Raw genomic sequence first — 22071 nt, 5'->3', positions numbered from 1 at the left:
GAAGGAAAGGGGAAGCAAGAGGAAAATGTATTTCTTGGCTGAGGAATTATTGCATTAGGTACTGTGTAAAAGTAAAGTTTAGATGGGAGATACACTTCTGGCTTCTTACTCTACTAATAAACCATGGAGTCAATTGATTTATATCTGTTTTTCATCTTGGACACCAACCACAGAAGTTAACTAAAATTGGCCATGAACAATTTTGATAGGAGGGGTAAGAGAACAGCTTAATAAGAGAAAAACCATTTAAAACTGTCAAACTTATTCCAAAAGGAAGAGATTATTTCTTGAAAGAATAAAAAGTGACATGATAGGATTTCAAGAACTGAAAAGCTGTACATGACACATGACAGGGTATTTTCTGGCACAGAACTGCTAGCAAAGCCTTCGTCTCCCTTCCATGGAAAACTACAGTGGACTCGTCTAAGAAGTGCTTCAGGGGGACACAAACAGTACCCCTGTAACACTTCTTGTTACAAATAGCCTACATGTAAGTCTCAATCCTGGAAAGTGTTGAGTACTCTCAGCTGCCATTGGCTTCAATGGGAATTCAAGGTGCTGAGCACTTTACAGGATCAGACCCTAAATGCCCTGTATTCTGATCACCTGTTTTGGAGTCTAAGGATCCTTATAATTAAGGGTATGTCTAGACTATACGGCTCCGTCGACAGAGCCATGTAGATGAGTTTACTAGACCTAGGGAAATGAGGTTTACATCAAAATGGGCCAATCAGCTCTTTGGCAGCACAGCACAGTAGTCTGGATGATCCATGGTAGACAATGGAAGCCTTTGTCGACCGCTCCGTTATGCCTTGTGGAATGAGGTTTACCGGAGTGGTCGACAAAGGCTTCCGTTGTCGACCACGGCGCGTCCAGACAACCGCGCTGTGCTGCCAAACAGCTGATTGGCACAGCACGGCGGCCATTTTGATGTAAATGAAGCGGCGATTATTTAAATCGCCTCTTCAATTCCCTATGTCTAGTAAACTCATCTACATGGCTCCATCGACGGAGCCATGTAGTCAAGACATACCCTAAGTGCCAAATTCAGATATACCTGCCACTCCCACAGATTTCAGTCCAGGTTCTGCATGTATCTGAGGTAACAATATGGCCTAATGAACGATTCTTGGTATTTGAACTCATTTGATCATGTTTACTTTCTGTATTACTGGATGAAAGAACCCATCTTCTTCCTCCCCACCCTCACTGGTAGCAGGAGAATTTTGCACTCACATATTGTTGATTTGAGACAGGCATGGGGCAGGAAGGGCTGAGACCACCAGAATTCTCGCTGCTTCCTGAACAGAAAGAAATCCATCACCATAAGAAACCAAGTCAGCATTTTATTACTTCCTACTTAGATGCTCCATGCTACCTCCTGTGCACAAAAAGACTTCAGTGCTCAGATCTGCCTGAAGAATAAATACCAATACAAACTACCAAGAGCAGAAGGCAAGGCTAGTGTTAACTTCTACCCTAACTGCAACTGTTGGAGACAGCTAAGGTGCATCTACTCAGCAGGACTTAACTCTAAATAAGCTATGCAAATTGAGCTATGTCAATTGCATAGCTTATTTTGAAACTGAGAGCGTCTACACAGCACTTATTTGGAAATAGAGCACGCTTCCTCTGACTTCCCTTACTCCTTGTACAAGGAGGGTTACAGGGATCAAAATAAGAAATCCTCCAGCTAGACAGTATTTTGACATTAATTCAAAATAACTGCCTGCTGTGTAGACGCAGACTAAGTTATTTCGAAATAACACAAGTTATTTTGAAATAATGTTGCTGTGTACCCATAGTGTCCTACCAGATCAATCTGAATACCAGTATTCTACATCAGCAGCCTGAAAGTATTGTCCTAAATTAACGCATGTGACTGAGGAGAGCATTATTAGCTATACTGTGGTATACATGGTTGGGAGTGGGCAATGTATGATCTCTGACATGAAGCCTTAATTAAATCTCCTTCTGGGCCTATGTGTATTACATATCTAAGCTTAGCAGTATTCAGTTGTCTGGCATAGTTAGGGACACCTTATGCTTTTTTATTTTGTATGCACTTTGGATAGGACAACATGGGTATAGGATCATTCCAGAGAAGCTGTATAACTAGGGTCCTTTTGAAATGTAAACTGACCATATGCAGAAAACAGAGGTGGTGTGACGGGGAGGACCAGGCCCTGAGGCCAGTAACGGGCTATAGAGAATTTGTCCAAAGAGGCTAGCATGGCTGTGAAGGCACCAGCCAATCAGGGGCTAGGAAGGCCTATAAAAGGAGCTGCAAAGCACAGCAGCAGTCAGTTGCAGCCCAGATCTGAAGTAGTAAAGACCAGGGATGACTGGCTGGATGAGGGAGAGGCAGAACCATGGACAGCTACAAGAGGAGAGCTGGTTAGAGCCGTGGTCTCCAACCTTTTCAACCCCAAGATCACTTTTTTCAAAGTGCTATGTAAGATCTACCTCAAACCCAAATACTCTTGCCCCATTTTCTTCCTGCCCCTTCTTTGAGGCCCTGACACTAAATCCACCCCTTCTCCTCCCCCACCCTCACTCGCTTTCATCTCACTGGGTAAGGGATTGGGGTGCAGAGTCTGGTATTGGACCAAGGTGTTTGGCATATGGGAGGGGCTCCCGGCTTAGCTGAGGGTGGGGAATTGGAGTCCAGGAGGGATTTTAGGGTGCAAGCTCTGGAAAGGAGTTTGGGTGCAGGACGACTTATATCTGGGGCAGGAGGCGGTTCAGGACTGGGACGGGGTTCAGGATGCCGGCTCTGGCTGGGCACCATTTAACTGAGATGGAGTCCAGGTAATGGAGCAGTGAGGTTAAGGCAGCTTACTCCTGCCCTGGCCCTGCACCACTCCTGAAAGCAGCTGGCATGAACAGCAGTGGCTTCATGGCACCATGTGCTGCCCCTCGTCTACAGGCACTGAGACCACAGCTTCTACTGGCCACGGCTCCCCATTACTGATCAATAGGAGCTGCAGGAGCGGTGTCTGCAGGCAAGGACAGCATGTGGAGGTGCCCTGCTCTGCCTCTCTCAGGGCTGCAGGGACATGCCAGCCATGTCCAGGAGCAGCAATTGTCACAGGGATAATGACTCCAGCCACGACAGATTAGGCAGTTTAGAACTCACTGCTCAAAGAATTAAATTTAAGCAATGAGGTTTACCAGCTAATTTGAATTAGGGGCTTTAAATCGGACTCCCGTTTCACTGCCGCATGTAGACGGGCTAGTGAATTTCTAAAATGGCGACCGGCCAGGAACATGCAAATCAAGCGTGGGATATTTAAATCCTGGGCTTGATTTGCAACTTCGGTATGCTTCATTTGCCTCCCTACTTTGAAGTAGGGGGCAAGTGTAGACATACCCTCAGAGTGGAGATGGGGTACAGGTGTGGGGAGAGGGGGGGATACCCTGACATCAACAATCCCCTCTTTTCCCTCCCCCACATCCTGCACAGCAAGCAAGAGGCTCCCAGGGGAGTAGTTCTAAGGCAGAGGGCAGAAGTAGCATGACAGTGGGTGGAAAGGCAACTGAAGTGCCAGCACTTGACAGCTTCCTGGCCAAACCAGTCAGGATCACGTGTCAGAGACTCCAAGATCTACCGGTAGATCCCGATCGACTGATTGGTGACCACTGGGTTAGAGAATGTGAACTATGGCGAGACTATATGATGAATTGTGATAGAGCCCTGAGGAAAAGGGGAGACACTGTCCCCAGAAGGGGAAGTCCTGGAAGCACCACTCTCTATCTGAGTGGGGAATAGCCTGAAAGACCATATAGAAAGCACTGAGATGGACCCTTGGTAAAGGTATAGCCTGGAAGGGGTTGTGATTCACACAGAATGTGACTTGGCCGAGAGCTGAGTAGCCAATAGGCCAATAAACTGAGGCAGTACAGGCACAAGCACTCAGCCAGGTGGGGCACTCGTAGGAGGTGATTGCCACCCATTACAGGTGTTTTTCAATTTGAAAACATGTCAAGTCAGCTTTGAGTATGAAAACACAAAGCTACAGATACCTCACAGATGCCATTTAAAACACTGTAGTGATTTTTTAGAAATAATTATGTCTCTGTGGTGTATACAGGCAGTCCCCGGGTTACATGGATCCGACTTACATCGGATCCCTACTTACAAACGGGGTGAGGCAACCCCGCACTAGCTGCTTCTCCCCTGCAGACGAGGGAGACGCGAAGCTAGCGCCCCTCCTCCCCAGCAGACCAGGGAGACGCGGAGTGGCTTCTCTCAGCAGACACCTCAGCTTGAGAATAAAGGACTGAGGGAAGTGAGGTGTGGGAGAATAAAACTGAGCTCTGGAGAAATGTTTGGCTAGAGTTTCCCCTACAATATGAACCAGTTCCGACTTACATACAAATTCAACTTAAGAACAAACCTACAGTCCCTATCTTGTACGTAACCCGGGGACTGCCTGTATTCTGATTTTTCTCTTTACATTTTTTGTATAACGAAGGAGAGTCCTGAGAAACCTGGCTCCACAATATTTGTAGGAACGTATTTACCTCAGTTTATGTATATAGCACTGACACTGTCAGGGGCTTTAAATCCTAAGATAGAGACAATGCCGCTGCCCCAATTTACTTATAATGAGTCTTAAGGTTTAAAAAAAATCTTGTTTTCACACAAACATCCATAATGCTATTCAAACAAGACATACAGAAGGCCCATAACTGTCTGTCGGGCATCAGGGCGTCTTTATTGACTAAATCAGTCTGTTCGAGAATTGCTCAGTCCAGCTCGTGAAACCCAGGATCACTGGCTCATTGTCTGGTTTGCGCTCAGAGATGCTACCTTTCCTTACCTCTTCAGGAGATGGTTTGACGGTATCAGCCCAGCACAGGCACTCAGGTCTGAAACTTGCCTGGCCTGCCACCAGAGGACATCATTCTGATCAACAATCTGAAGGATTTCGCCCTTTTTAAATGGCAAGCCCGCGTCAGCACATGGTATGGCAGGGTCCTGCAGGGGCCAATAATCTGCCATCGCTCGCACATAGAGCTAATGCAAAACATACAGACAGAAGTGAAGGTGAGCGCTTCAGAACAGACATGGCAGCTGTGTGAGTATTTACAAACTAAGGACTTGATCTGACTTCAGATGACATCAACAAAAGTTTAGTCACTAACTTCAATGGGGAAAAGAACAAGGGCCAAAAATCCAATTGTTAACTTGACCTCCTTTCCCTGGATAACACCAAAAATGCTTTCACTACCTTTGACTTTATCACAGCTCGCTATGTTTAATTATATTACTTACAGTAAACTATTATTTTGGTGGAGAAATGTGTAGGCAAGACATGTTATTAGAGATCTCTGCGAGCTGGACTGGCAATAAATGCTTCGAAACAACCTTACCCTCGTGTATCATACTGTGCAGACTGGCCATTAGACATTATTAGATTAACTGTCTGCGGTAACAATAATAATATGGAAGAAAAGAGTACATTTCTTACGGTTGTTTGGCTGCTGACTGGCCGATCAGAAACTGGAATCAGTTTGAACATAATTGTTCCCTGGGTCAGAGACTAAAAGATTTCAGAAGGAAAAAAAGGTCAAAATATATTTCCTACTGGTAATCCACTGGACGCCTTTAAGTTTCATCACTGTGAGATGAATGATGTCTCCAAAAGCCCATTATAAATATCCTTTCTTTAGGAAGGAAATTGCTTAGCTCTATCAGAAAGCCATATACAGAATCATTATTAAAACCAAGATATTTAAAAAGAACGCTTGATTTAACTCCTGTGTGGGAAACTGTGGAAGATTTTTTTAAAGCCTTTAATGTACATCTTAATGTTAAAAATAAAGATTGAACCTCTTTAATCTGGCAACATCTGTAGTCTGGCATGATATTCATTAGCCAGATGTCCACTTATCATGGATGTGGCCAAGTGTCCTGTGGCCCCATAAAGTTTGTTTACAGCCACCAGTCCTGGCTCTCAGTGTTCTGTGCTGTTATTTAGCTCTAATTTCCCCATAAATGTCTTCTAACAGCCCAGTAAGTAGTGCAAGTGTTTGGTAATGCTGCTAGACAATATTGAACTCCCATGGTTTGGCAAATTCTCTGGTTCAGCACTGGTCAGGGCCCAAGGGTGCCAGACTAAAGAGATGCAATCTGTATACATATTTTACTATTAATTCACAATTATTTTTGGTTCTGAAGTCTAATTTCAATTAACTATCTAGGGCTGGCCTGTGAAAGCATACAAGCAGGGAAGATAATTGTTCTAAAGATTTCTAGATTTTGTGTTATGGTGAACTTTGTATTTCAATGGTAAGTTATGTACCTGAAGTTAGGTGCAAACAGAGAAATCAAAAGATAAATAAAGGAATAGACACTAACCAGAGTGGAACCTCACTGACTGGCATTAATGACAAAAAGACCAATCAAGAATACTAAATACGGAGTGACCTGGTGAGTAAACTAATGAACATCAGGGACAGTGCATCATGGAGTAATCTTAGTTTGCCAATTTTGACAAAGATGATTTTAGTTTCAATTATTTATTATTGTACTTGGTAATGTCGGAATTAATGCATTTGGAAAAATGAACGAAGGCTTAGACAGCTGAGACCTTATGACAACACTCTGTAATGGAACCTTTGCAGAGAACTGGAGTGAGACTGCTGGGCTGATCAGCTAATAAAGTAGTCGATGGAATTTCCATTGACTACTCGATTAGTCGATAAGGGGGGTACTCACTATCACGCTGTGCCTCTCCCTTTGAAATGTACAAGAGCTGCAGGCAGCTCTTGTGCATTTCAAAGGGAGGGAGGCAGCAGGAATCCATGCGAGCAGTCCCTGCTGAGGCAGGTTCCCCACTGTGCTTCTTCCTTTGAAATGTGCAAGAGCCACAGGAGGCTCATGTACATTTCAAAGGGAGAAGCACAACAGTTAGACCAGCAGGAGTGGGACTGTTTCAATCCCTGCTCGTGCCGTTTCCTCGCTGCTCTTCTGCCTCCCCTGTCCCCCACGGAGAAGGTTCTTGGGGGAACCGGCTTTTAAACTGGCTCCCCCCAGCACCGTCTCATGCTCCCCTCCCGTTCTTGCCTCTCTCTGATAGTGGCAGCAATGGGGGGAAGCGAATAGTTGAGTTCCCACTCAACTACCCAATAAGTATTTGCTTATCAGGTAATCGACTAGTCGCTTACATCCCTAGTTTGAGCCTGGCTACAGCTCCCAGCTCTGTTAGCTACTCCCCTCACGGAAGTGATTTACATAGAGTGCTGGGAGAGCTCTCTCCCAGCGCTTGTGCCTTGGCCACACCTTCAGTTTAAATTGCTGCCACAGCTACACTTTAAACTTTTAGGTGTGGACAAAGCCTAACACTGAGAATTTTGGCTGCTCATTTTACAGGAAGTGCACTTATGAGTTCATAGAATTACGTTTGAGCTACAAAGACATTTAAAAAAAATGGTAACGTGCATTTCATACCAGAATGTGGATGACTTGCTCCGGCTCTAGACCCTCCACTGGCACTCCATTCACCTCTACCAGTTTGTCTCCAGCGTACAGCAACCCTAGAATAAACAAGGTACAGGAAAGAAGAACCACGTTTTAAAGAAAAGTTGTGATTCTGAGAAGTTCCAACAGAACTTTGGAGAACAGACCTAAATTAAGAAATTTTCCTATCCTAGATATGGACCCACGTCAGGAATTTCAGGTCTGAAGCAGTAATGTGCTGTGGGTAGAGCAGACGGTTCTGTCACAGGCTTCGCTGTGGAATCTCAAGCTACTGGTGTGGCTTCTCTGAGCCTCAGTTTGTCTACCTGTAGAATAGGTGTATTAATTCTTCCCCTTTTTTGTAAAGCACTTTGAGATCTAATGATGATGAAAGAAACTTAAGGAGTGTGACATTCTTCTCCAAACTAGAGTTCCCACACAACTGACATGATCAGAGTCAGAGTTCTGGTTCTGACCTCTATAGTAATAGGCTGAGTTAAAATGTGCAGAGCTAGATCTGAAACCTTTCATTGTTCACAGGAAGTTGTTGGGGAAGGAGAGAACATATCTGGCATTTGGACTCATCTTTAATTCCACAGAAATAAGTTTACTAAAGATAAGCAGCAAACATATGATCTGTCACGCAAATCATAAGCGATGGTTTAATTTTCCCCTTGAACTCAGTTACACCGTCTCAGAGGGATTGGTCCTGCCTAGAGCAGGGGGCTGGACTTGATGGCTTTCTAAGGTCTCTTCCAGCTCTATGGTTCTATGATTCTATATGTTTTAATCTCTATCTGTAAAAACAATGAGGAGTCCTGTTGCACCTTAGAAACAGATTTATTAGGGCGGAGTGGCCAACCTGCGGTTTGCGAGCCGCATGCGGCTCTTCCAAGAAAAAATTGCAGCTCCTGCACCCGTGGCTCTGAAAGGGGCAGCATCCTGTGCAGAGTTCAAAAAGGCCACCTTCAAAGGGCAATGCCTGCTCTGCTCTTAAAAGGGAAAACATGATATCCCCCCCCCCCTGTTTTTTTGCTCAACAACTTTTCCCCCTCGGCTCTTTGCACTGTATCCACCACTATTTTGGCTCTTCATCTGTAATGGGTTGGCCACCCCTGAATTAGGGTATAAGTTTTCATGGGTAAAACCCACTTCATCAGATGAATTGGAGTAGAAGTTCAAGAGGCGGGGGGTATAGATAAGAACAAAAGAAATAAGTTACTTGTGTTAATGAGGCTAATCAAGTAAGGATGGATATGGCTCATTCACAACAGTTGATGTGGAGATGTGACTATCAAGAGAGGGGAAATTGCCTTTGTAGTGTATTACATGGGTTAATTAATCCTAACAGGATCTCATGTAGCTGCCTTATGCAACTTTGGTAAAATTATCCTCCAGATAGAGAGACTAGAGTAGAGTCTGAGCAAGTTATGCACCTTCTGGTATGAAATTAAGAATGCTGTTCATGCCAGGGGGCACAGTTTTGTATTACTGCTTAATTCATACCAAGTTGATCCAGGTGCTGGTACTGAGTGTAAAATACTGCAAGATTGTGTTTGACATTGGTTCTCTAGCTCACCTCTCTGGAATGCCACACATTTACCACAGAATGAGATGGTCAAGGAGAAATAAAAAAGTCAGAACTTAGTACTTTATTGTGAGGCAATTACTGCTATTTATATAGCACTGTACAGGGTATATGCCTAAAGGTCCTAATGGGAAAGAATTTGCTGTTGCAGACAAAAAACTTTTTTTCCCTGCTGTGTGATTCAATTAGCACTTACCACTTCTGTCTGCCAGCCCACCATGGATCACCCTGGCAACCACAATGTCACCCGTTACCTCGTGGCGTTTAATGGTGGCACCCTGGCAGAATAAAAAGAATAAATATCTTTTGATTCCTTTCAAAAGGCAAGTCTGATCTCCTTAATGACTGGAGAGGACTGAAAAAGATTCCTTTTCCACTTAAAACTGCACAGTATCGCAAGACCCATAAGTACAGTGCACAAAAACCACATCCCCATTTCCAGGTCTCGCATTACAGACAATCTTAATTAGGACCAACTGTAATAGAACTTTTACATCTCTAATGTTATGATTTTGTAGTGCTAAGCCTTGTACTTACCACAAACAGTACAATATAAAATCCTTAATTCACAAGGGCAAACAACTTCCAAGATATTTCCTTAGTTCCCCCCTCCCCTTCTTCCCCTTCTGTTTGCCAAGAAGGCACTTGACTTGTTCAAGATGAGTCTTTGTCAACTTAAAAGAGAACAGAATTAACATTTCTATCACCTTGCTTATAAGCAAGGCATTGAAATAGAGCGCTTTATTGACTCTCTTACACAAGCTCGAATAATCAAATCATCAGAAAGATTCTTTACCAGGGGCTGCTTGTTTTTCACTAAGCAGACAATCCTCATAGCTTCCTCATTTTCAGGAATGTTATCTGGTAGAGGGGGGAGGGTTGGTTCAAAATCTTTCTGCGCCACAGTATCATGAGCTGATAGTAAGGCCTGTGACAAGAAAAAAAAAAAAAGAGTCACGCAAAGGTCATCCAAGAAACAGCTCGGACCAGGCTGCCCTGGAGTCAGAAGCAGGAGATTGAATTTTTACAAGAATATAGATCCACACGCCGGTGAGTGTCATTATTGCCCTTTCCACTAAAATATTCCATCACTGGACACTTTTCTGATCAGGAGAAATGAGTCTTCATTTCATCAAGGCTATGGCACAAGCACTGAAGCTTTGTAATAGTTCTTAAGACAAAAGAAGTTTGTCTGTGCGAATACTGTGCCCCGTGTGTCTTAGAATTTAATCGATCCCTCAAAAGCATAGATATTAAATAGAGCTGTTACCATTGGCTTGCTGTACATACTGTAGATATTCATTCTTTCAGGGGGTGGATGGGGGACAGACTTTGTCTACACTGGCAACTAAGCAATAAAGTTTTTGTCCAGAGCTTTGCTGTGGCAAGTACTAGTGTAACCAGCACCTTGTCAACAGGAGTGTTTGTCCAAAAGCAGATACCACTCACAGGGAGTGGAAGTTTTTTTTTTTTTTAAATTGCTGCGTTGACACAGTCATGTCGCTAAAAGCTGCATAGTGCAGATTTACCCACAGACTTCAAAGATGGGGAAAAGAATCCCACCCTTGCAAATCCATAGATACTATGGTCCACTAATTTCTTCTTGCCATAAGAATCCAGTTCTCTATTCCCTCCTCTGCTGTCATCTGAAGATCTCATCCTCCCTCCCTCCCCCCGCACTGTAGTCATTTCAGAGGAGATGTTTTGACTCCCTTTTCCTGACTAGCACTTGCCTTGAAGTGTGGATTTCGCAGAAGTCGTCTCAGCTCTTTGATCTCTGTAGACTGAGGGACTCCACGCAACAACTCCACCACCTGGTGATGAAAGAGCGGGAACTGGATCCATGAGGAATTCCTGTTTTAAATACTGTAGTAAACTTTATTTAGTGAACTATGATATAACAGACCTTTAACTCCATGCTATGAGACTAAGTGAATTCCCTTCTCTGAGCCTACAAGTAGATTTCATTACCAGTATGAGCTTTTAGCACGTACCATTAAGCTTCCAGCTAATTCTGTCCTGAACTGATTAAAATCATCCCATCAGAAATCTTATAACATTCATAGATTTGAGACAGGCTCCTTTTGTGGTCAACTCTTACGACAACGCAGATTATGAATTGTGAGGAGACATGATGTAGCAGTTAATGCACAGGACTTGTAGTGATTCTGTCGCTGACTGTAATTCTGGGGATTCCACACCCTCTATAAGCCTTTGATCACTCACCTGTCTTACAAGAAGGCAAGGCTAAATTCATGAATGCTTGTGATCTGCACTCAGATCCTCAGACAGGCTGCACCATACATATGTAGAGTATTATTATGTGCCAGCAAATTAACAGATGGGTTTGGTTAAAACAAGGAATATAGTCTCTCATATAATCTCACCTCACGAGACAGTGCACGTGCTTGGGGGGTGACAGGATCTGTTTTTTTTCTGACAGCTTGATGGAGGCATTCATAAACCTAGAGGGTGAAATGATAAAAGGACACAATGCAAGATTACTCAGTGGATGCACACCCTTCTTGGCATGCTCCATTCATATGTAAACATACACACCACAGCAGTGCCACACCACTAAAGATTTTCTAGAACTTGCTAGAATAAATGTCATAAGGGTCTTCTGATTTAAGACCTAAATACAGATCACCAGCTGAACCCAATCTTAAATCTCTGACATTGCACAGCACGAGATGATTATCCAGGTATACTGGATTTACCACCTTAATCTAAACTCTCTGGAATAGGTCACTGTCAAAGGCAAGATAACAGGCTTATTGGACCGGTGGTCTAATCCAGTATGGCAGTGCTCAGAGATGCCCCTGTTTCCTTCTCTCCTCAGCTGTAGTTCTTAGTCAAATAGCAAAGCTAAAGTAAAATAATCCAATTTAAAATACTGCCTTTGAGGAAAATTTTGAAAAAGGAAGCGTTTTTTAATTTTTGTATTAACAACCTTGATCCTGTTTACAGCAGTTTCAAAAATGCCTTTCCTTCTAAAATGTTGAACTTTGATTTTTAAGCTATTTTGTCTAACAGGAAAATTTCCTTCCCATTTCAAAATCTGATGCTAACATATAGTCCTCAATTATACATCACAGCAGTGCAAACAATAATAGTAACCAACATTTCAGATTTATTAGCACTTTTCATTTATTCATTCAGGCAAAACAGGATATCACCCCCATTGTATAACTGGCAATTGAGCAACAAAGCTTTGGTCATTCACAGCTGCTGTGGTACAGACTATCATTTGCAGCCCATCTTAAATCTCCCAGTGATTGCATGGTATTACCCAATTAGCTAGGTACACTGGGATTTTCCACCTTTAATCTGAAGTATCTGGATTAATTAACCTACAGTCCTCAGATGGTATAGTGAGGCAGACACCAGTTGGTCTCCAGGGAAGACTTCCCTTGCCGAGAAAGAGGGCTTTACCTTGAGGAGAGCTTGCAGCCAGGGAGATCTGAGCAGGTCGAACAACACTCCAACTCCATTGACATCTTTTTTACAGAACAGACTCAACTCTTGTAACACTAGAGTCAGAATAAGAGATAAGCCTGAGCCCACGAAACAAACGAACGCAATGCATTTTAGCACAAACAGCTGATCAAAATGGCCAAGTATTGGCCCAGACCTCAACTCACTTGCATTTACATTCTCTTTTAATGAGACCCAGACACCCAACTGGTAATCCCTTAAGAAGAAAAGCTCAGTGGCACATACCTTCTTGTGCAGGGCAAGCAATTTGCCAATCAATCAGAGAAACATATTTCCCATGGATATTCCATACCTATTTAAGTTTGAAACCAAGTAGACATTTATTCCAACTATGTACTATCATCGTCACATGCATCTGACGAAGTGGGTCTTTGCCCACGAAAGCTTATGCTCCCACACTTCAGTTAGTCTATAAGGTGCCACAGGATTCCTCGCCGCTTATGTACTATAGTAACTCTGCCTTGTCTGTGTCTATAGGGAATTTTTTTTAAGATTGTCAGCAGAGATTGTTTCTCTCTTGGCAGTTAGAAAATACCACCGCATATCAAGGTCTATACTTGCGGCTGGGGAATCTTTTCTGAGTTGGGGGCCACTGACCCTCAGAAAAACGAGTCATGGGCCTCACACAAGTGAGAAGTAAAAAGCAAAAAACCCTACAAAACCTCACTGACCCCAACTGAGAAGACACTCCCCACATTCCCCTCCTACACCAGAGCCTGGGGGGCCTAGCCTAGTAGATTTTGTATGATCCAGCCCCCCTGTGCTGGAGCACCAGCAGGGGCTTCTTAATGCTGGGGGAGGCCCTGAGCCTCGGAGGCTGGATCCAGCTAAGCCAGGGGCCGCATCCAGCCCCCACACCTGAAGTTCCCCACCCCTGGTCTATACAATAATAATGCACATTCCAGCCTGACCTCAGAGCTCAGTGAATAAATCTATACCACTGTCACTCACCCTGTACATTACCTCCCGGGAATGGGGAAAGAATTCTTCCTATCAGAAACAGCACCGTTTCCCCAACATAGAGAGAATGGGAACACTACATTGACACAATGAAAATCTAGGCCTTTTTGAAATCTAGAGGAGACATAACACTTTTTGTCCTTTTTAGTTTATCCCCCATTATACAAAATCAGGCCTATATACAAACAGGAAGCTCAATTTTCACATCAGTGTTGGCTCATACCATTGCCCTATGCTCTGCCCAGGAAATAAGAGAAAACTGAAAATATTAACGTACAAAAATACAAGGATAGGTGTCTAACTTCCACAGGGGCCAACGGCAGGGCCACCCTTAGGATTTACGGGCCCTACGCAATACTATTAAACTGGTGCTCCTATGCCTGAGGGCAGCCGGGGGTGAGAGAGAATCTTCAGCAACACACAAATGAAATATTTTAAATTAAAGTCTTGTCGACTAAGATGGTAAATTCAGAAACTGACAGTCTATACCTGGGGTTGGCAAATGCCTGTGAAATGGCTCTTTCAGAGGTTCAGTGTTCTGCTAACAGCTCGGGCAGGCTCGCTCACTTTTAAGTTAACTAGACCCTTGCCAGAGGAAGTCAAACCACAGAACAGGGATAGGAAGAGGTAGGCGGGTGGACATTAAGACCCAGCGGTGCCCCAAGTTTTCAGGTGACCAATGCAGCTACATATTCTGTGTATGGGTAAGGATGGCCCTGGCCAACAGACTTGCAGGGCCTCTGGGCATGGGGGCTGGCTACACACTTCAGGACGGGACAAGGCCTCAGGTGGAAGGGGCATGGCTGGGACAGCCGGTCCACAGCACCTCCATGATTTAAAGGATCCAGGGCTCCGGCTGCCCCTGTGGTAGGGCGGTGGCCAGGAGCGCCGAACTCTTCTGAATCACTAGGCCCCCTTTACTCTCCCTCCCTCCATTGCCAGGCCTGCTGACTCCCACTGAAAGCCAATAGGACCTGTGCACCTAATTCACTGAGGCAGTCTGTAAATCTGCACCTTCAGAAATCTGTTCCTAGTGATTTTCTGCTTCTGCACAATCCAACTGATCCAATCCCTCACCCCCAAATACATTCTGATTTTCAACACTTCCTATGACCCCCTCGCTTCCTCTTGTGTGCTTCCTCAGAGGAACTATCCTTCTCCTTCCTGCCCCAAAAAGGGTGGCCAGGTGTCCGGCATTCACCCGGACAGTCCGGTATTTTCACCTGTCCAGTAAAAAAATTCAGAGAATACCAGACACCTGAGATGTCGGGTATTTCCTGATTTTTTCCCCCGGCCAGGAGGTGAAAATGCCAGGCACCTGGTAACCCTACAAACACTCAGTGCCCGGCCTCCCCCACCCTCCGACCCCAGCCCTCATGCTTACCTGGTTCTGCAAGGCTGCAGGCACAAAATGGCTGCCAACCAAGGGGAAGCAATGCTTAGTGCTCAACCGCTCCCCTGTTCCTATCCCTTCACTCACTCTTAAAGGACACATGCTGTTTTAATACTGTTTTATTTTAATTTAATTTTTATTTATTTATTTATTTTGCTTAATAAGTCTTGGAGTCTTTTTTTTTTTTTTGCTCAACAATTTTGGTCTCCCCCTCTTCCCCCTCCCCCCTTTTTTTCCCCTTCAACAGAATTTTTTCCCGGTGTGTTTTTTTGGGGGGGGGGAGGTGCGGTATTTTTGTTTCAACCATCTGGCAACCCTATGCCTCAAGTCAAGCATCTCGCTAGTTGAAGTACTCAAGGGCCAACAGATTCACTTTGTTTCCTTCTTTCACTCCTCTTTGTTGTTCAGCCCTGAAAGCAGGAGCATCGTTGCCATGGTACTACTGTCCGGGCTGCTAAGCTGTTACAGGTGCTCAGTCGTCTCTTCTTGGCATTCCAGTGCTCTCAGCCCTGGAAAGCACAGCCTGCCAACTGACCAGGTCTGGATCGCAGGCTCAGGTCAGTGACAAAGAGGTGGGGGGGCTCAGTGAGCAGCAGGAGTCTCTGCTGTTCCCTCGGCTGCACAAAGGATTAAGGGGAGGTTCTTCAACATTTGTTGACCGACTGAGACAAACAACTTGTATAGGTGTCATGACATCTGCTTGTTACCTCCCCTTGTACCTTACTCCTGATGTCTCAGGCAAAACATCCCTATTCATCATTTCTGTCAAGCCCTTGTATCTTGTGCTAGGAGGTTAGGATGTATTTGGGCTTATCTTTTGAAAGGAATTCACATACATATCTAGTGCCAGGTATTTCTTAAGAGTGCCTGTGTTTTAGCAATGCCAGCAGTACCCTTGCAGAGTTCACGTATCAGACAGTGAACTTCTACGCACCTACTGTAATACATAGCCTGATTTTGGGTCACAGATTAGCCTCGCTTTCCTGACAGTGATTCAGGCCTGAAGTCTTACACCAAGTCCCATGCTCCATGCTCTCTCACTCTCTCTCCTACATCCTTTTTGTATTTTTCCCCCATGATGCCCCTTTGATTGCAAATGCCTTGCTGACCTAGTGCTCCAAACAAGTCCCTTTTCATTCAGATACCTCCTCCTCCAACCTCAGTTCTTCCACCAGAACTGATCACTCCCTCACACAAATTTACATAACACTACAATACAGTCAGTTTTGACCACTGCAGATAATGGCACCGAAGACTACAACTCTTTCTCTTTTGTTTATTGCTCTCCTGCCCATAGCCTCCCTCTGTTTGTTGACAGTTCCTTCTTATTTTGCTATCACTTAAGCCTTAATCCTTATGCTTGTGTAAGGAAGAATCTGACCCGGGGACCCATGGAGCTTAGTGTAGGAGCCTCTACAGCTTGAACTATAAAGCCAGCTGGCTCTCAGCTTAAGTCATAGAGCTCCCTTGTTCTTATCTCTCACTGTACATGGTCTAAGTGCCACTACACGAGAGAGTAAACCACACTAGGTGTGTGAGTTACACTTGTGCTTTGCTTTAAGTTAACTGACTTCAGGTAAACTATTCAGATTCTTGTTTTCCAGATCAGCAAGTAGATGGTCATCTCTCTCAGATGGGGACTTTGACAAAAATTATTGGGAGCTAGTGATTAGTGATTTTAGATGCCCAATTTTTAAAAGGTGCCTGATTCGGAAGGAAGATGTTCAGTATTTTCGAAAAAATAAAATAAAAGAGGCTCTTAAGCATTTAAAACCAAGCTTCCCAAATTCATTAGTCACCTTTAAAAATTTAGGCCCTTACCTCAGTTGTGCTTGTAATGCCTAATGCACACCTATCTGGTACTACATAAAGAAATAAATAAGATTGAAATCCAACCAAGGATTTGGCATACTGTATATGCTCTTTTAAAATATTACTGATAGCTGCAATGTAATAGAAAAATAGGCACGTTCTTTCTTGGCTTGAAAAAGGAACACAAAAAGTGCTGTACCATTCTCCTGGCTGTGTACTGCAAGCATCTCCATCTTCTCCCTCATTCTAGGAGATTCGCCACGTTTCTCTGAATGGATCATTCACAGCAGCAGGGTTTCACAAAACAGACTCCCAACTGGGAAGCAAAGAATAAGCACACTGGAATAAGTTTCGATTTGTAAGAAAGTAGAATAAAAACAGAATGGGGGATGGAAATAGAGTTTCAGATTTAAATAACACAAGACTATATCACAACCAATTTAAATGAGATGTTGGCTAAGAAAGCCAAAACTAGGCAGGACTTGCCTCTGAGGCCAGGTCTACATGAGGGAGCAGTGTCAAACCAAGGGACGCAATTCCAGCTACATGAATAGCACAGCTGAGTCGACATGCCTTAGTCAAATTACTGCGGCATCCCCATTGTGGGAGGTGAGGTTGATGGGAGAAACTCTTCCATCAACTCCCTTTACTCTTCTTGCTCTGGTGGAGTACCAGAATTAATGTGAGCTTAATCATTGAGTCTTTACTAGAACTGCTAAATCGGCCACTGGGAGATCGACCCCAACAGCTCCAATCTGTGTAAGTGTAGACAGGGTCTCAATTAGAGTCCATGTCAACTGCTCATTAAACTTTAGTAACCAAAGGCAAAATTTGTCTCTCTTTTAGGGCAGCCTATGACAATATAAAACCTGAAAGTGATATTTTATAATGGAAATACCAGTACTTTCCACAGCAGCATGAAGCATGGCACTCAGCACTGCTTGCAACTTTAAAAGTTCTTATAACTTTTTTTGTTAAAAAAAACCCACACATAATATGGGCAAATTCAATCTGTGAAATGATTACATTTTAAATTAGTAATTATATGCCATGGACAGCACACCCAGAGGAAACTCTCCTTTCTATTTATCTTTCAAATGTAGCTATAGAGAAACTGAAGCCTTGTCTCCACTTATCAGGAGATCAATGCTGTGGAGATCCAATGCCCAGGGCTCAATTTAGTGGGTCTAGTAAGGACCCACTAAATTGACCGCTGATCGTGCCCGTCAACTCCGGTACTCCACCAGTTTATGAGAAGTAATGGAAATCAACAAGAGAGTTTCTCCCATCGACCTACTGCAGTAGGGACGCCATGGAAATTTGAACTAAGGTACATCGACTATTTACTATGCAAGTCACGTAGCTGGAGTTGCATATCTTAGTTGGATTCTGTCCCCTAATCTGACCTGGCCCAAGTCAAGGATTTTTAGCACTGATATTTGACAGTGGCAGAAGAGTCGATCGTCCAGAGAAAACTAAAGTTGTATGTTCAGTTTCCCATTTCTAGCAGCTCAGAGCCATCCATAGATCCGAAGGAACAGGATGAACCCACCGCATTCAGTCACATGTATTCTATCAGATTTGGAACCTAGGTCTCCATAAGTATAAAGTCTGTATCAACATACAGGGGGTCCTCGCTATAAGTCCAAGATATGTTCCAAAAAACTTGGACTTATAGCAAGACAATTTAAAGCGGGGAATTGTTTTCCCGTGGCTGACTTCCATTTAAGCAAATTGGGGGGAGTGTTTTGCGCGACTTATAGCAGGGAATGGGAGGACTTATAATGCATCAGTTCCTACAAACGTCCATGACTTTAGTGTGGAATGGATGTATACTGGGGCGACTTATAGTGGAGACCTCCTGTAATGTGTCCTCTGGACCCTAACTGGTACAGCCAAGATTACAATTATAAAATTAACACTGAGGAAAGGAATTTCTCAGTGGAAAGGTTTGGTTATAGCTCAATCAAAAGGCAATGCCTCCCACGTAAATAAATGAATTGCATTATGAGCCATTTGATCAAAGGAGACAATAACAACTGTAACGTACAAGTAGTGAATCCCATACCAACCTGTGTTAGATATACTGAAGTTTATCTTCTGGATTACCAAAACAAGGTGGCAGCTATTTTCCCAGCACTGTGGATAGGAATTTTATAAGGTACAGGAGGAGATTTATTACTTCAATCTGCTTATGAAAGCAGAAGGAATTACTGTCACTGTTACTGCACTTCTTAGTGCCTATTTTTAGTGGTGCTTCTTCTTTTCTCTTGGGTCATGCCCTATATTGAAAAGGCACGTGGGATCAGGGAGAGAATTCAGAAGAGATAGCTGATTGTGGTTTAATCATAGTACTATAGAATATATCTTATTCTCCACAAATTTGCAGCTTCAGGGAGCAAAGAAAAGTACCATTTTAAACACTTGGTAGGATCTCATGTACTGCTTTTATACTCTAATCCAAGAGATGGCAAAGAATACAGTCTTTGAAAACATGCCTTATTGTTTTTCTAAAAAACCATAAATCAGGCTTCTCAGAGCACAATGTGATTTTCCAACCTCCATGCTGGTACAATACACTGAACAGTTTCTATTTCATTTCCTCCAGTGATTTCAACTATTTTTCATACATTTTATACATTTGGAATTTTTGCCCCTTCCCCTGTCTTGTAGGTACCAGTATTTAATGGTTTTTTTAATAACTTTGAATCTGTTCCTTCTTTTAAGAGTATCTCTTCCCCTGATCTGCCTAATACTGGATTTTAACCATTGAGGCTATGTATGATAGATGATTAAAACCTTTTTCCTAAACTTCTGAGCCATTAGAAAAAGAAATGCAGGAATCTTATTTCAGTGTGGCAGAGCAAAGGAAAGAAACAACATTATATAAAGCAGTAAATTAATTCAGTATATCCCTAGCTTCCAGCAACTGCAGGATTTTGTGGTTTATTTGCAGTTTAGGTGCTACTATTCAGGTTGGTTCCAAAATGCAAGTGCAAAGTACACCTACAGAAGGGAAAGGCCGTGTGTCTGTAAGTATATTTCTATAATCTGTGTAAAGTCTAATTCAATTGTTATCCTGGAAAACTAGCCCTAAATCATTTGTAGCATAATAACTACTCAGACATTGAAGAGGTGAAGATGTCTCAAGAACCCTGCACCGTGAATCTGGATGCAGGCCTGAGTTCAGTTTTAAGATTTTACAGATAAGACATTCATACCCCCTCTGAGAAGATTGTAATGGTTTCAAAAATCCTTTTATCATACATTATATAGGCTTTCCGAGCTGCCTTCTGCGGAATGTGCTGAACAACTGTGCTTTACATCAGTAGTTGAAGCTACACTGGAAAATTTCATTTTGAGTAGTCGAAAAATTTTTAAGTTATGTAGGATGACCATGCTCACTTCCATGTATTTCTTACTACATATCATTTTGTAGTATATGGTGACTTCTAGATAAAGAATAATGACTTTTTTATAGAGAGAATCTTCCATCCACAAGGATCTCAAAGCACTTTTCAAAACGTATACAATTCTCTAACAAAAACCAAACTGTTAATTCATTCCTGATTGAACAAAACATGGAAGAAATAACACTTTGTATTTAAAGACTCAAACAATGGGGTTCCCATTACATGTCCCATGGATGAGACGGGATTCTGGGAACACGCATGTAATAAAGTAAAATACAAACCCTAACGGAAGCAGGAGAAAAATATTACAATGCACAACATCACCTTCCTTATAAGTTTTCCAAGAAGCTGTGACCAAGACGACAGTTTTGGGAAAGTCTTGGAAGTATGTTCTGCCTTCTTGTCTTACGTCCGATAGGAGTACAAGGTCCCTTTTTACTGAAATCTGAAATTAAAAAAAATATATATTTTCAGCTGTGATAATCACAGTGAAATTCTCACTAGACTTTTGATCCCTCTGCCTCTATGTTCTCGACTATTGTAATCACCAACCAAACTCACACGCGGATATGCCCATTGTCTAAGTGAGCAGAGCTAAGTGATTGTATCTGCTTGTGATACAAGCAAGTTGAAAGATGCTGCATCTCAATGATAGGCCCAATGAAGTACTCCTTACAACCTATAGGGAATTCTCTTGTGGAAAAGATATTGATTTGGCCCATGAAGGAAAACACAAGTGAGAGTATTTCCCAGCTGAAATGAAGTATACACAATAGATATGGCCCCCCCAAATAAGAAAACACACACCTCTAGCTATCAGAAGCACATTTTACAGGTTTCCCATTGGGCAGCTATCTTTCACTACAGCAAATCATTGTGAAATAATTAAGCATGCTGCAAGTAAAGCTGAGGAACATTTTTGGAAGAGTTAACTACTTTTGACAGCAGCGTCTCTCTAAAATTTCTGGCAGATCCCTTATTCCTTTTCCCATCGAAAAATGCATAGCTCTCGATCAAGGAAAGCCTGTTTAATTGAGAATGGATGTAGGATTGGTCAAAGTAAGTGCTGTGATCGTTACCTAATTTTGGACTTTCCTTTTGCCCATCTGACCTCGGTTTCCATGAAACTTGGATTGGGAAAGCAGCTTCTGGAAACCAGCTGGCAGCTGAGTGGGAATTCTCTGGGAGCTATCAAATGTTGGTGTCAGTAGCCACAATGCCCCCTCCATCCCCACCAACCCACTTAGATTTCAGCACACACTTACCTGCTAAATTAGGAAACCTACAGTTACTTTGAAAGAGAACACATCTAAATAGTAAATGTTTCTACCAGCCAATCCGATTCCTCTCTTGCGTAAGGTTCACTTGATAAGTTAAGAATGGAGACTAGCAAAGGGAGTGGCTACATTGAACGTTCACATACCTAAGGACTGTTAGAGGGTTTGAGGCCCTGAGCCAAAGCAGAGGACCTTTCACCTTGTAAGACTCATGAAGCCTGATGTTAGCAGATGCTAATGGTGAAAGATATTCAAGGACCACTAAGGAACAGACATATCCTTTGCTCCCAGGCAGGCCATTAAAAAAGAAGCAGCGATCAAACCTCAACCAGCCAAATGGCAGACTAAGATGGCTTTTACCTTCCTCCCTCAAATAGCCATGACACCATCTACAGGCCTAGCAGCTGGGATGCCACCAATCTGCCTTGGCACTCGTGTGATAATGTCTACTGTAGGTGTCACAGCCCAGAGTCTCCTCACCCCAGGATCATAATAAATAAGATGGCAAAGAACCACTAGAATATCTGACCTATAGTTGTCCCAAGAGCATAATTATGTATACATTATACACAAAAAAGTATCCATCACCATCATGTTGTTTAGATGAAGAGGCACATTTCCCCTGCAACAGTACTGGGAACTCTGTGACACAGTTGCCATAC

The 22071-nt window shown here is 43.1% G+C and overlaps 1 protein-coding gene across 1 annotated transcript in view; it reads right to left on the bottom strand.

Moving 5' to 3' along the window:
* Window positions 1–21329, bottom strand: part of MPP4 (MAGUK p55 scaffold protein 4) — a 43422-nt gene extending 22093 nt beyond the window's left edge. Inside the window, exons 1-11 of the mRNA XM_075933866.1 lie at window positions 20457–21329; window positions 16919–17035; window positions 12492–12589; window positions 11444–11521; window positions 10790–10870; window positions 9853–9984; window positions 9253–9334; window positions 7460–7545; window positions 5478–5549; window positions 4827–5023; window positions 1237–1301 (exon numbers count right to left, since the gene is read on the bottom strand). Coding sequence (XP_075789981.1) covers window positions 1237–1301; window positions 4827–5023; window positions 5478–5549; window positions 7460–7545; window positions 9253–9334; window positions 9853–9984; window positions 10790–10870; window positions 11444–11521; window positions 12492–12589; window positions 16919–17000 — 973 coding nt within the window. The 5' untranslated portion in view covers window positions 17001–17035; window positions 20457–21329. The remainder of the gene's footprint in view (window positions 1–1236; window positions 1302–4826; window positions 5024–5477; window positions 5550–7459; window positions 7546–9252; window positions 9335–9852; window positions 9985–10789; window positions 10871–11443; window positions 11522–12491; window positions 12590–16918; window positions 17036–20456) is intronic.
* Between the last annotated feature and the right edge of the window lie 742 nt (window positions 21330–22071).

Source organism: Pelodiscus sinensis, chromosome 7, assembly GCF_049634645.1.
Source record: "Pelodiscus sinensis isolate JC-2024 chromosome 7, ASM4963464v1, whole genome shotgun sequence".
Taxonomy (NCBI): domain Eukaryota; kingdom Metazoa; phylum Chordata; order Testudines; family Trionychidae; genus Pelodiscus; species Pelodiscus sinensis.
This window is presented reverse-complemented; position numbering and strand designations above follow the sequence as displayed.